This window comes from Nymphaea colorata, chromosome 2 (assembly GCF_008831285.2).
Source record: "Nymphaea colorata isolate Beijing-Zhang1983 chromosome 2, ASM883128v2, whole genome shotgun sequence".
NCBI classification, from domain to species: Eukaryota; Viridiplantae; Streptophyta; class Magnoliopsida; order Nymphaeales; family Nymphaeaceae; genus Nymphaea; species Nymphaea colorata.
In genome coordinates this window covers 11,515,633-11,530,820 of record NC_045139.1, presented here as the reverse complement: position 1 = coordinate 11,530,820, position 15,188 = coordinate 11,515,633, and the positions used below count along the sequence as shown (strand labels likewise).

Genomic DNA, 15,188 nt, shown 5'->3' with positions numbered 1-15,188 from the left:
AAGGGTGGTGCCTATGAAATTCTAATTCAGATTGATGTTCTGACAATCAACGCTCTAATGAGCACTACCAGTTATTACTTGCATCGTTTTGAAAGACTTATTGTATTAGAGCTTAATTACCACAAAAAGTGGCAAGCAAACAGTCAGAGAGAGTTCTCTCTCTCATGGTGTTGGCCTCCAAAGTTTACCTTGAAGCACTCCGGCCCATTAAGCGGCATGAGCCTGAGAGACTTGCCCATCACAAAAGAGAAAAACGTGAACGGCCAGTTTTGATGCACCAAAAGATCAAAGAGAGGACTCATGAAGATCCACAAATTTAATCACAAACTCTTTTCCTCCAGCTGCCTATATGAACTGAAGATTCCATGCGATACACTAGACCAACTCACCACATAATGAACCATAGCTGGAAGATTATAAACTCAGAGCAAATGTTTTTTTGGAGAGAAATAAACTTTAAAATCTCATGTGTCGGTCAATCAAAAGAAAACTCAGCAGCTAAAAAGAAATATTCGTTCTCTCAAACCCTTAGTTCTTCCAAATGGATGAAAGAGAATCCGATTGATTTTGAGAGAGAATCAGGCTGATCTTTATGCACGCTTCGAATGTTCGTCCACACACACACACACACACACACACACACACAGAGAGAGAGAGAGAGAGAGAGAGAGAGAGAGAGAGAGAGAGAGAGGTAGTATTACTAGGCAAGAAAATTGACATGTTTAGCTACATTGATATTATTTTACAAAAAAAATTTGGGGGTAATTCTGATTTCTTATGCCTCTCCTACTAGCATTGATATACACTAACTCACAAAGCCATCTGTTTCTACGCCTCTTCCAACATAATTAACTCCATATACTGGATAAACAAGCAACCAAAGCACCATTCTGATGTTCTCCGCACATTGTGCATATCGTTCCCAACCATCAGAAAAACAGCTCCAGGTCTTGATTACAACTGTGCTTTTTTTCCTCCTTTCAGCATAAGACATCTGAATTCAACACAAATATTTGTCAATCAAAATTTTATTCATATTGGAAGACGAAGAACATTTTTGCAAATGGTAAAACTACAGAAAGAGTAGCTAGCAGCACGCAAAAACGTCAGCCACGAGACAAACATTTACTTGGACACAAGGGCTTGAACCATTTTAGACAAGAATTTCAATGAAATAACATTACAAGATTCATGGACTTACATCAGAAATGTATCAGCTCTTGTTTCTCTTGTGGAGCTACACATTGCCACAATGAACGATATGCCGGGATATCTGCTGCCACAACCCCAAAAGCAGCCAGGTTGCGGCCATACTCCTGACAGATAAATAAAAGGAAAATGACTTAGTAATACACCGACGAACCTTGGCATATGTGCATGCAGACCAAAAAAATGGTATCATGCGCCTGTACATTTTAATGAATAGAGAAGAAAGAAAACTAAGAGCACCATAGGCTCTATGCTAAGCCTCTTAAGTAATATGTTCCTCAGTACCTGTATATCCAAAAATAACTGCATGCAGATCTTATCTGTATCAGATATATTGTTTTCTGATGCATCTGAGCTTGCACCAGCACGTCTTTGAGCACCTTGTCTAATCCTCAGAAGTGAGGACTCAGTTTTCCTCGCCTGGATAACAAGGAAACGAATTCTTAAATGTTCGGAAAAAGGAAAAAATGTCCAAATGTTTTGCATGGGCTTATTTATACTAACCACACTAACAAGCTCTCCAGCTAGCTCATTATAGCGATTAGTGATCTTTTCAGCCGCACCAACAAGAAGTGCTCTTCTAGCATCTTCATTCAAATATATTGCTCGCTCTCCCTCAAGGAAAGACTACATGCAACCAAATAGAACAGTTACCAAAAGGACATGCTCCAGTTTAATGCAGAACAAAGAAAACAGCAAAAAAGGTGTTGCACAATAAAAAAATTTCCGTAACCATCTGCTTCAATGTACAGAATGTTCATAACAGGTACCCTATTATTTAAGCCATAGTTAACATGAATAGGATATATTGCAAGAAACAATTGGGCAAAAAAATTCAACATCACATCCAAGTGACAGCAAAACAGAAAGCTTTCAGAACTAAATATTGGAAATCCCTGAGCCAACTAGGAATACATCTGACCAGCCTAAAAAATATCTGATATAACCACCCAATATTGCATGGTGAAGGCGTTACACAAGACAGAGAGAAGTACAAATTAGGACTACTACCAAAATGGTTAAACAGACGCAAATCCAGATTCAATCATCTATAACCTCACATAACATAGAAATTCGACACATAAAAGGAACTACAAAGCACAAACACACATTCACTTGGACTTGCAGGAAACTTTGGGAAGAAAAGCAAAACCAGTAACTCTGACCAGTTATCACAAACAGACAGCTATCTAAATATGCCTGGCATGATGCAGACAAATCAAAGTAAGGCAAATACATAAATCAAATTACAAATTATAAAGCACATAAATGTACGAATACATTATTAAATACAGAAGGCATTGAAACAAAAGATATCAACACACAACTGTACAATTTAAAAAAAATAGACTGCATTATTGGATTAGGAAAAAAAAGGTACCTTCAGAGGCCGCAAGACTCCTGACACATAAGGCGAGTGTCTTACAGGTGGAGGCTTATTGGTCATTCTATATGTTGCAGTTATCCCCTTGAGCTGTCTCAAGTCCTATAGAATAAGTTCAAGCTTCATATTAGAGGGTCAGCAATTGTAACCTTCAGAAATAAAATGTTCTTGCTTTACAAATATGTTTGATAGGATGCAAGACATCCTATGATATCAACTCATCAGTAAGTCCAGTCTAATGATATTAACTTATTAGTAAGTCCACGCTAGTGGGAAGGAAATTCCATCTTAGTTAAAAGCCTAAGTTCCGACCTTTTGGCAACCAGCTATCACCAGCAAGTGACAATTCCATAGCACAAGCAGTAAGGACAAGAGAGGTAATAACATCTTACATATTAAGGACTTGTGAATGCAGAAACTAAAAAAGTTTTTTCATCAGTTGAACAATATAATTTTGTAAAAGAATGAAAAGCTTGCTACTTGGCAGCAAATTACTACAGCAACAAGTGCCAAACAGAAGAATTCAGCTCCTGAGGCTTCAATCTTGTTTTGCAGCATTACTATGCAGTTCACATGTATGGCATACACAAATTATTATTCAAGTACCAAAGCTCATAAGGGGGAGACAAACATCTAGTGTACCTGTTGGCTCACGACACCATGCTAGAGTATTCACATAATCACATCAAATGATCAAAGACAGACAATATTCACGAGCTACTCTCTTCCCACCTCCCCCCACTCAATAACCCAAAAAGGAAACAAAAGCTAAATTGAGCAACTAATAAGAGATACTGACCTGCATATAGTTAGCTTTGATTTGATACATAAAAGGGCTCACACCATGACTCATGGTAGTATGAGGCTCTCGCACGATACCTTCGCCCTCTCGCATCTTCCCCCCTCGCCCCTCTCGTCCCACGCCCTCTCGCCATATGCCCTCTCTCTCGCCCTCTTGCCCTGTGCCCTCTCTCTAGCCTTGTGCACAGCAAAAGAAGACACTTCGCGAGGAAGAACACTAGGTCCATTTCGTTCCCACCGTAGGTATTTTTCTTAGTCTTTCCCCTTCTTTTGAGGACTCTGTTTTTTATTGTGGGGCTGCGTTTCGTCTGGCCAATCAGAGACATACTGTTGTTGGTATATATATCTACTTTATCCATCATCGTCGTGTTGTTTCTCTTTTTGCTCTTGACCGGCAACTTATTCCGCAACCGGCATCGGCTGATGGTGGCTTTACTGAAGTCAGGAAGGAAATCCACACAGTGAACAGTTGGAACAGCCATGGAACTTGGAAGTAGGAACAGCCATGGAACTTGGAAGTAGGCTAGCAGTCCCTTGGAACTCCCAAAGGACAGATTTTTAGTCTTGGAATTCTTAGAATCTATAAATTTTGGATCATGATTTAATGATTTATGAATATGCTATTTTGTTTGTAATTTTTTTATATAAATAAATAAATATATATATATATCCCGCACCCAAGTTTTTGGAAAATGATTCGTCCTCATACCCGCACTGGTACCCATACCGACACCCGTACCCGTAACTATGTGACACATAGGCTATAATTTCATAGCTGTAGGTTTTTCATTTAGAAATGCTTCAACTTCAATTTTAACAATTGGTATTGCATATTCTTGGTTCCCCTTTTTGGGGTAGCTTGTCTAACCCACTTGGTCCAAACTAGGCACAATTAGGATCTACTCATCGCCCAGGCTCTGCCTAACACTTTCAAAAACACAGTTGTTATGCCATTACCAAAATTGGCATGTAAAAACAAACATGCTCTCTCTCTCTCTCTCTCTCTCTCTCTCTCTCTCTCTCTCTCTCTCTCTCTCTCTCTCTCTCGGTGAGTCAATATGATCTAAAGGCATGGATAACCAGTAAAGTGGGCATGATGGCTAAAATTAGCATTTTGCAGAACAAGTTGTTCATCTCCAAAAACCAAGTGTCACTTGAGATGGATACAGTGAGAGTGAGTGAAAAAGAGTAGAATTATAACATTAACCATTGAATGCTCGGGATTTCTATATATGAAAAGAACAGAAACATAATTACAATCTTTGCACTAGAAGATTTTTCAAACATATTCAACAACAGTGGAAATTCCTATAAAGCCATCCACAGAACTGGCAACACAAGTCTCTCCAGTGCTTCCAGGCTTAGATCATGTTACTACCTCAGGTGACAAACTAGCGACTAGCCAATGCAACTAGTCCCCTAGTTGGGCTTGGTGCAGTCAGCCAACTAGTTCCGGCCCACAAGGGCAAGGCCTATTTGAGGGACGAGGCAGCAAACATGGCGGACTAGTCAAGAACTAATCGTTGACATGGTATACACACACATATTATATATCTTCACATGAAACTTGAGTTTGAAATTTAATATATGTGCCTACTTACTAATTTTATTTGAGTCAATTGACTTGAACCCCCTCAAACCACCTAGTACTTGTTAAAATATAAATCCTTCACCAGCACGTTGAAGAGGAGTCTCTTAGGATTCCACCTCCTTGTAGAATGTGTTAAAATATTTAATGTCCTTGTAACATGTGAAGAGTCTCCTAGGATTCTATGTTATAGTTAATATCCTTGTTATATGGGAAGTCTCCTAGGATTCTATGTTGTAGTTAATATCCTTGTAATATGTGAAGTCTCTTAGGTTTCTATGATGTAATTAATGTCCTTGAAGCTTGTGAAATCTCCTAGGATTCTACGATTGGAGACTCTTAGAATTCTGAAAATGAGATTATAAATAGAGGCCGTGCAAACCATTTTGGCTACGGCTTCTTCTCCTCAGTTTCTTCTTGTTTTCATTTTCTCTCTCTCTCTCTCTCTCTCTCTCTCTCTCTCTCTATCTTCCTGCTTGAGTGCTGTTTTCGGGTTACAGATATTGGTGCTACATTTCTATCATGGTATCAGAGCGCCAGGTTACGTTATCTCTACCAAACGAAATGCCCAAACAGGTCTGATCTGGTTAGAACTCTTTTCTCATCTTGTCTCTATCCTGAATTTACTTTTCTCTTGCGCAATTCTTGTTCCTTTTTTCTTCTTGCTTACCAAGGACACATCTTGTTATATCGTGTCTTCTTTCCCTCTCATCTTCTACCTATATACCATTCTTTTCTGCTGTCATGGAAAACCTTTCGCATTCTGGCATGTCCTCAAGTTTTCTTCCTCACCTTATTACCGAAAAACTCAACCATGAGAATTATCTGATCTGGAAAAGGCAAATCATGCCTTTCATAAGAAGTCAAGGCCTCTTTGGACATCTCGATGGTTCAACAAAGGCTCCACCAATATCCGTCTTACAGGAAATAAAAAATGAGGCAGGAGAAGTTATTGCTGTTCATGAAGACAACAATCCTGAACATGCTATGTGGATGAGACGTGATCAAAGTCTGGTTGCGTATATTTTGTCCACTTTATCTCAACAAGTGTTACTTTCAGTTTCTGATGATTGTACTGCAGAAGAATTATGGGAAACCCTTGCTGATACCTTTTCCCAAATATCAGAAGCTCGAATTATGTACTTAAAGAAAGAATTTCAGAATTTGAGCAAAGGTTCAACGTCTATCATGGATTATTTGGGGCGTATTAAGGCCGTCGCAGACCAACTTGCTGCCTCAGGGAATAACATTTCTGATAAGGAAAAGGTGCAGCAAACCTTGAATGGACTTGGGCATGATTATCATGCTTTTATTACAGCTCTTGAGGTCCTTCCTGTTCTGCCTTCCTTCAACGAACTACAAGGTAAACTTCTCCAACATGAAATGAATATGAAAAGAGTCATTGAAAGGACTGATCAAGGGAACTCCCAAAATGTGTTGGCTATGAATGTAAAGTTTGGTAAGAGCCATGGGAACTCCAACCATGGTGGTCGTGGCATTCTACCAACACCACATAACCAAGGTATGTCTCCTTTGGATACTTCAAGAAAAATACCAATTTGTTTTCAGTGCAACAAGAAAGGACACATGAAGGCACAATGTTGGTTTAATCCTCAAAATAAAAACAAAGGAGTAAGACATGATTATAAACAAGGAGGACAAAGTTCTAAATCCACCGCTGAAGATATGCAACAGCTATTGATGGCCGCATTCTCAAAGATGACTATAAAGCAAAATGAGCAGGGAGAATGGTTCTTGGATTCAGGTGCAGCTACCCATGTGACAGGAAATGCAGGTAAATTGACTAACTTATCCCCTCATTACGGTAGAAGTTGCATTATAACAGGTGATGGAAAATCTCATCCTATTACACATATTGGAAATGCACATATTCCATTGTCATCCTCGTCTCTATCACTGTCTAATGTTGTTCTTGCTCCCAATATCAAAAAGAACATCATATCCATTTCTAAACTCATTGATGATACAAGCTCTTCTGTTGAATTCACACCTTCTTCTGTCTATGTCAAGGACCTCCAAACGAAGAAAATGTTCGCTAGAGGGGAGCGTCAAGGGAATATGTACGTCCTCAAGGAATGTCTACCCAAGGATTCATCCACTTTTGATATAGGATTGAAGACATTTTCTCTTTCTCATAATGCGTCATCAGTGCCAAGTTCTTGCCATTTTCAATCAAAAGTAAGGGGCCCTAACCAATTTTTGGAGTCTGATTTGTGGCATAGTCGGCTAGGACACTGTGGTCGACATTTCATTGAAAAACTTGTCACAGATAGTCTCATTCCAAGATCAAGTTTACCTCTTACTTCAAGTGTCAAAAAATGTTCAAGTTGTGGACTTTGTAAGAGTCATGTTTTACCTTTCCATAATATAAATCAAAGGGCTTCCAAACCTTTTGAAACTATTTTTTCTGATGTATGGGGGCCAGCCCCTATTGATTCCATGTCTGGGTCAAGATATTATGTCTTATTCATTGACTCTTACTCACGTTTCACCTGGATTTACTTCATGAAACACAAATCAGAAGTACCTCACATATTTCGAAACTTCTATGCCATGATTCAAACTAAATTTTCATCCAATGTGGTGCATTTTCAATGTGATGGAGGGGGAGAATATTCCTCGCTTGATTTTATTGAATTTCTACGTGAAAAAGGGATAACTAGACAAATTTCCTGCCCTTACACACCACAACAAAATGGTGTAGTTGAGCGGAAACATCGACATATAGTTGAAAGCGCCATGAGCATGATGCATGATACTAATGTGCCCATTTCCTTGTGGACTGAAGCCTTCCATACTGCTGTATACATAATAAATTGTTTGCCTATGACACTCTTGATGTCTAAATCGCCATATTTTACACTCTTAGGCAAACAACCTGATTACAAGAACTTGAAGGTTTTTGGTTGTGTATGCTATGTTCACGTTGATGCTGCCTTGAGGAACAAGTTTCAAGACAAAGCTATTCAATGTAGATTCGTTGGATATGCTGATGAATATAAAGGTTTTCGATGCTATGATCCAACAACTAAACGTATCAAAACTTCAAGAAATGTCATTTTTGATGAACATAGTTTTGATAATACAAATGAAATGCCTATGACCATTGAATCTTATGATCCCTGGACCAGTACACAGTTATTCAATGCAGATCCTGTTATAGAAAATGATGTGCCTCAAAGTGAAGATTCAGAGAGAGCAATACAACCGTCGGATATGGCTCAAAGTGAAAATCAAGAAGATCCAACACAGTCATTAAGTCATCACGAAAACAATAATGAACAGAGCAACGATGCACATCGGTATTCGGGTCTTATCTACAGTCGACGACTAAGGGACAGAGATGCTCACAGTGAAGAAGACAACATGCCCCACCTTAGAAGATCCCAACGCATTCGTCATCCCATTCACAGGTGGGTTAGCTATGATTCTTTATCACTTGATTTTCAGTTATTCATGGCAAAAGTTGGCAAGGAGGAAGAACCTACTTCATTTGATGAAGCATCAAAATCACATCATTGGAGAAAGGCTATGAAAGAAGAAATGGATGCCTTGCATGAATGTGGAACATGGGAGATCGTTCCGAGGCCACACGAAAAGAACGTAGTGGGCTCCAAATGGGTATACAAAATTAAATACAAACCTGACGGCAGCATAGAAAGACACAAAGCAAGGTTAGTAGCAAAAGGGTTTACACAACAATATGGAGAAGATTATGATGAGACATTCAGCCCTGTGATCAAAATGGGAACAATTCGCGTGATTATATCATTGGCAGTTGAATATGGATGGAGACTACATCAAATGGACGTGAAGAATGCTTTTCTTCATGGTGATTTAAGGGAGGAAGTATATATGGAACAACCTCCAGGATACACGAAAGGAGACTCTCATGCATGGGTTTGCAAACTAAGAAAATCTATTTATGGACTTAAACAGGCCTCACGTTCGTGGTTTGACAGTTTCTCTTGCAAGATTCAAGAATGTGGTTTTCGGAGATGTCCTCTAGATCACTCTCTTTTCATTTATCGAAAGGAAAACATATTTACTTTACTTCTTATATATGTTGATGATATTGTTATCACAGGCAATTCAGAAAAACACATAGAAGAAGCTAAAGTTTTGATGATGCAAAACTTCAAAATGAAAGAGCTTGGTGATTTACGATTCTTTCTTGGAGTGGAGATTGATAGGCACAATAATCGCCTCACATTGACACAACAGAAATACACGTTGGATTTGTTGAAAAAGTCAGGTATGTCTGATTGTAAGCCTGTTGGAACTCCTAGTGTTCTAAATCAAAGACTAAGTGCTCAAGATGGGGAGTTATATGAAGATCCTACGCAATATCGAAGTATTGTTGGGGCACTTCAATATCTTACATTTACTAGACCAGATATTATATATGCTGTGAATCAAGTATCCCAATTTATGCATGCACCTAGAGATACTCACATGGATGCTGTCAAAAGAATATTAAGATATCTTAAAGGGACAGCAGGAGATGGCTTAGTTTATGGTAAGAGTGAAAATATAACTACTGGACATCAACTTATGACATTCACAGATGCAGATTGGGCTGGAGATCCCGATCAAAGAAAGTCCATTTCTGGTTTTTGTATTTTCATTGGACGTAATCTTGTGTCTTGGAGTTGTCGAAAGCAAAAGGCAGTAGCAAGATCCAGCACTGAAGCTGAATACAGATGCATGGCTGCAGGTACTGCTGAAGTTACATGGGTTAGACATTTGCTAGAAGACATTGGAGAAAAGATTAAAACATCAATGTTAATGTGCGATAATCAAAGCGCTATTAACATTGCCTTTAATCCCGTACAACATGGTCGAACAAAGCACATTGAGATTGATCAACACTTTGTTAGACAAAAGGTGGAAGACAAGGAAATTCAGCCTATTTATGTTCGTACAGATGAACAAGTTGCAGACTTATTTACAAAAGGATTAACAAAGGAACGATTCTGGTTTCTAAAAGGCAAGTTGTACATGGTGCAAAACCATGCACAACTTGAGGGAGGGTGTTAAAATATAAATCCTTCACCAGCACGTTGAAGAGGAGTCTCTTAGGATTCCACCTCCTTGTAGAATGTGTTAAAATATTTAATGTCCTTGTAACATGTGAAGAGTCTCCTAGGATTCTATGTTATAGTTAATATCCTTGTTATATGGGAAGTCTCCTAGGATTCTATGTTGTAGTTAATATCCTTGTAATATGTGAAGTCTCTTAGGTTTCTATGATGTAATTAATGTCCTTGAAGCTTGTGAAATCTCCTAGGATTCTACGATTGGAGACTCTTAGAATTCTGAAAATGAGATTATAAATAGAGGCCGTGCAAACCATTTTGGCTACGGCTTCTTCTCCTCAGTTTCTTCTTGTTTTCATTTTCTCTCTCTCTCTCTCTCTCTCTCTCTCTCTCTCTCTATCTTCCTGCTTGAGTGCTGTTTTCGGGTTACAGATATTGGTGCTACATTTCTATCAGTACTGACTAGCCCCATAGTACTTTCAGGGACTTGACAGACCTGAGTTTGACTTCCTATTTTGACAACCAAGGAAAATCCAATAGCTTAGATATTATTCTGATATATACACATTCACACATCCAATGGCAGCATCCAAATATGTCCAAGCCGCATCTTTAAGCCAATGTGCCTTAGCTAAGCAGCCGTCACATTCTTCACCTCATGGTATCATGTGCAAATAGCTAGTTTAGAAAATGGTATGATATACCAAGAAAAAAAGGCTGAAATCATTGCGAGTTTGTGTTAGCCCATGTCTATGAATTTTAACAGCAAATTTCTAGTTGTTAGAATAAGCAGTAAGCAGGAGGATACGTGCACCATTCTCTGCATGCCAGCTCCCAAAGCAATAATATCCCGAGAACCATTCCCTCAAGAGTTTATATCACAACTATATACAAATGGATTTAATTGTGGCAAACAATCATGCATCAGGAATTGACTTTATGCAGGCATATGTACAGAAAATTATCATAAAATACATATACCCGTATACATAAAAGTTTCACATATCCTATTCCATGAAATAGATATTTGACTTTGTGACCGCATCATATAGCACGTGACAAGTCCAAGTAGAACTGGTCACATCACCATGAGCAATGAGTTACTTCCCATACATACACAAAACTGAGCAGCAATTTGCACTCGTAACTCATGCTAAGTAGGAGAAGATTAACTAACCTCCACAGACTTCTCAACAAGGGTGTCAATCATGGTATCCATCACAGCAGGAGCCAAATCCCCCAATTGTTTTCCAGCTTGTGCGATGCATTTCTTTACTTGTGCAAGCACTTCAGCAGGACAGGATGCAAGAAGCTGAAGCACTTTCTCCAAAAATTCACCAGTAATTTCAGAGACTAGAACACCAATGTCATGCAACACCTGGAAGTTCAAAACAGAAAAATTCCACTTATTAAAATTCATCCTGTCTTCAGCTAAAGGAACTTCCTGCATAAAATTTGATAACACAACACATATAAACAGACACCTCTCTCTTCCCCCCCGCTTATCCCCCAAATGCACTAGAGAAACACAAACACGAACAAAGAACGCAAGATTATTATAACTATTGTCTCTACAGTAAGGAATGCCTTCAACACTGAACTGGCAACAATTTAGATCTGTTTAGTCAAATAAGTAAGCCAAACTGGTAAATGCAAACCCAAGCAATCGATCCTACATAGCGGCTATTGTACATCTAGATTAACCAAAAACAAAAGACTGACATCAGGTACTTCGCGGAGATGGTAACAGCAATTTGCTTAAAACTCAGTAAGTGAACATCTCACGAGAAGAAACTTAGCAAGCAATACTCAAGGAAAAGTTATTTGAGAACCTGACTTACATAAATAAAATCATCTGGGCTGGCAGTAAGACCCCATTCAGAACCAGCACCTGAGCTCGAAGTACCCTTCTGACGTACAGCAAGTCCAGATGACAGCCAAGTGGTATATCTATGAAAAAACATTTAATTAGCACAGGCACCTCAGACCATTTTAAAACAGCAGCATCATTATAAAAACTGATATAAGAAGAAACCTTGATACAAGCTGCAGTGACAATCTAAGAAACTTATCGGAGCAAGAGATCACAAGAACATCCTCTTTCCAGCAGGTTCTCAAGCTTTCCATAAGCACAAGGCTCTGGTTAAGTGTCAAGCCTTCATTACTATTCTCATTAGGATGCAAAACAAGAACTGGAGTGATGGTAGCTACCATCAGAGCAGAATCCAAAACTGAAGCAATTTCCTGAAATCTAATATATCCACAAAAAATATTTAATAAGAAAAATCCAACGGTTAGTAATCTCATCAACTAATGGAAAATTGTAAACTCATTTTGTACCTCAAGGAGAAATACACCCCAATGTTCCAAAGTTTAATGAACTCTAAATAGACAGCCTGGGAACGGAAACCAATAACAGCAGATCTGGAAGGGCAGTAACCTAGCATAGCAGTTGGAACATATCATTAGTAAATAAAGTCATGAAACAAGCTTAGGACAATCGGCTGAAATAATGACCAATAACAAAACCCTTCTCTTCTCAAAATGCTTCAATACAAATTCAACGAGTAACTTACCTTCAAGATATGCCAAGAAGTCTAGGCTTGATTTATAATTTTTCAAAAATTCTGTAGGCTTCCCAGGAGACAGCACCCCTGGTTTACCCTTTTGAATAGCGAGCAGAACCTCCTTCAATATAGAGTTTGCCAAGAAGTCAAACACATGCAGGCCAGAATTAGCTGAGTTACAGCAAAAGAAACCAATAAGACAAAGTTAAACTACTCAAATAGTTAAACTTTAAAACGAACAATGAAGCAAATTGCAAACCTACTTGTGGCAGATATGTCCAGTAAAAATTTGCAATCTTTTATAATAAGCTCCTTTATTTTTTTGTAATCTTCCTCTAATTCGTCTGAGGAAGTTCCATCAACCAATGAAGGGTTCTGAGGGATAACTTCTTGAATCAATGGAGATACAACAGTTGAACGAAAAACTTCTTCAGGTTTTTCAGTATTATCAATAGCAGCATATGCCCGTAGACAGTTATAAATCGCATTTGCATCCCGATGTTCAAGTGCAGCTATGAAGCAATGACCCAAGCTATTCTCTAGCAAAGACCTAGCACTTTGAATTCGTGACTCCATGTTCTGAATGAAGGGAAGATTCTGTACTGCCACAATAATTGAACAAATATAAGGAAATACAGCAGAAGCACCACCGCATTAGCTATCACTTAATGAATAAAAATTGAGTACAGAAACCAAGGGGGCATGAAGCTACAGAAGGCTATTCATAGTTAGAGAACTGCTACAGTTGAAATGACCAGAGTCAAAACACATATTATTCCATTATCGGGTCAGGGAAAGGGAAGCAAGAAATATGCAACACCAAGCAAGATATCAGTTAAAGAATTTATGACCACCAGAACTTTATAGCAGCAAAACTATCGACAAGATTAATCATGGCTAGAACTTTATAGTAGCAAATATCTTGAGCTGCTCCTCTTTCAGCAGAAAGCATTGAACTACATGTGATATGGCATGATGGCAATGCCAAAAGCATAACACGGAAAGCTCAGAAACCCAAAAGTCAAACCCCCAACAAGAATTCTAGTTGGAAATTAGGATTTAAGAGAACCTTGTATGTAAGTTCAAGATATCCGGTGCGATTCTTCAAACATCCAAAGAGAGGAGACTTAATGAGTCAAAGGCATGTAAGAACAGTGAGATATATGGCAAAAACGTATACAAGGAATTACAAATGAAGATGTCGACACTTGGCTGTGCATCCTCATGGAAAAGAAACAGAGACAAAACAGGGAGAATCAGAGAATATAGAAGAACGACCAAAATAATGGATGTGAATGAGACCTGAGCATGAGCAACATAGAAGTTAAGCCGATTCATCTCACTAGCAATTCTCTCCAACAGAATGCTCTGGGTCTCTCTTAGGTTCGCTCCGTTCTCAGCAGGTTGGGAACCATTAAGAGTTAAACTGGTAAGAGAAGTCTTGCTTATAGGAGCCGCATCTGCATTTGACCAATCGGCAGGCACGCTAGGCAACTCCAGTATGAGTTTCTCAACCTGGAGGAGGAAAAGAAGATAGTGAGAACTAAAGGAACCAATCACTCTTCGGCCCATAACTGGACGCCCTTCAGTTACTTAATGGTCAAAATGATAGCGAAATTAAGATCAATAAAAAAGCTTCCTCTGGACTAAGAACGAACAAAAGGAGTGGGTGTATAATCCACACGAAAGATATATCAATCTTCTGCTTCCAAAATAACCCAGAAACCATCATCATATTCCAATTTCAAGTATACAAGCAGGGATCTGAACAAAAGTGACATGCATCGGCATTTTGCCTGAATAAGAGAGTTTCAAAGAAACAGAACCTTGGACACCACATGAGAAGTATCAAGGAGAAGTTCCAGAATCTCGCGAGCGGCCGACGCCTCCGCCCTCTGCCGCAATCCATCGTGCAGTGCCGACAGCGAAACTTCCACGCTCGCCCTAAACTGCGATATCTTTCCCCGAAGCTCCGTCAATGGCGCCCGCATCCGCAGGATCGCGCCATTGACGTCGACGAGCTTCGTGCTGAGGTTCACGAAATCGCCATAGTCGCGGTTGATGAGCTCGATGAGCTCGTTCTTGAGGATCGAGAGGTGAGAACGGAGCTCGTTCCGGAGGCTGTCGAGGGGGACAAACCGGCGGAGATCGGAGACGTACGCTTCGGGATCGAAATCCGTCTGGAGGAAGGCGTCCTTCTTGAACCAGAGAGGTCGGGAATCGACTGGATCTCCGAAGAGATCTGCGGCCGATCTGGGTCCGGACGGCGACGGGGAGGCGAGATCTGTCATTTCTCTCCCCCTCCTCCTGTCTCTCGTCGCGTTACTGCGGTAGAGAGACCGGCGATGGCGGTTGAACGAAGAACGTGCTATCCTTTCTTATACTTAACGGGAAAAAAATAAGCATAACAGTAGTTCAGTTGGATTGTGTTTTCAGAACAAGCCCCAGTCGGAATGCTGCCATCTTTTACTGATGAGCTTTCAATTCCAAAAATTGTCCTCATCTCTTGAGTAATCACTCACGTTGCCAAATTGTTCCGTACACTCTGTTGGGGGCCTTCAGAGTGGGCATCGGGTTGG

At 39.5% G+C, this 15,188-nt stretch overlaps 1 protein-coding gene across 1 annotated transcript; it reads right to left on the bottom strand.

Annotated features, from left to right (window-relative positions):
• Positions 1–678: 678 nt before the first annotated feature.
• LOC116249225 (conserved oligomeric Golgi complex subunit 2) lies at positions 679–14,954 on the bottom strand. The gene is made up of 13 exons (XM_031622435.2): positions 14,436–14,954; positions 13,912–14,124; positions 12,873–13,206; positions 12,619–12,780; positions 12,383–12,482; positions 12,078–12,293; positions 11,884–11,992; positions 11,220–11,420; positions 2,591–2,695; positions 1,714–1,836; positions 1,495–1,629; positions 1,202–1,316; positions 679–994 (listed from the first exon to the last, which is right to left on the bottom strand). Exons 1-12 carry the CDS (start codon positions 14,898–14,900, stop codon positions 1,203–1,205), a joined length of 2,277 nt encoding a protein of 758 aa, XP_031478295.1. The 5' UTR covers positions 14,901–14,954; the 3' UTR covers positions 679–994; position 1,202.
• Positions 14,955–15,188: the final 234 nt, after the last annotated feature.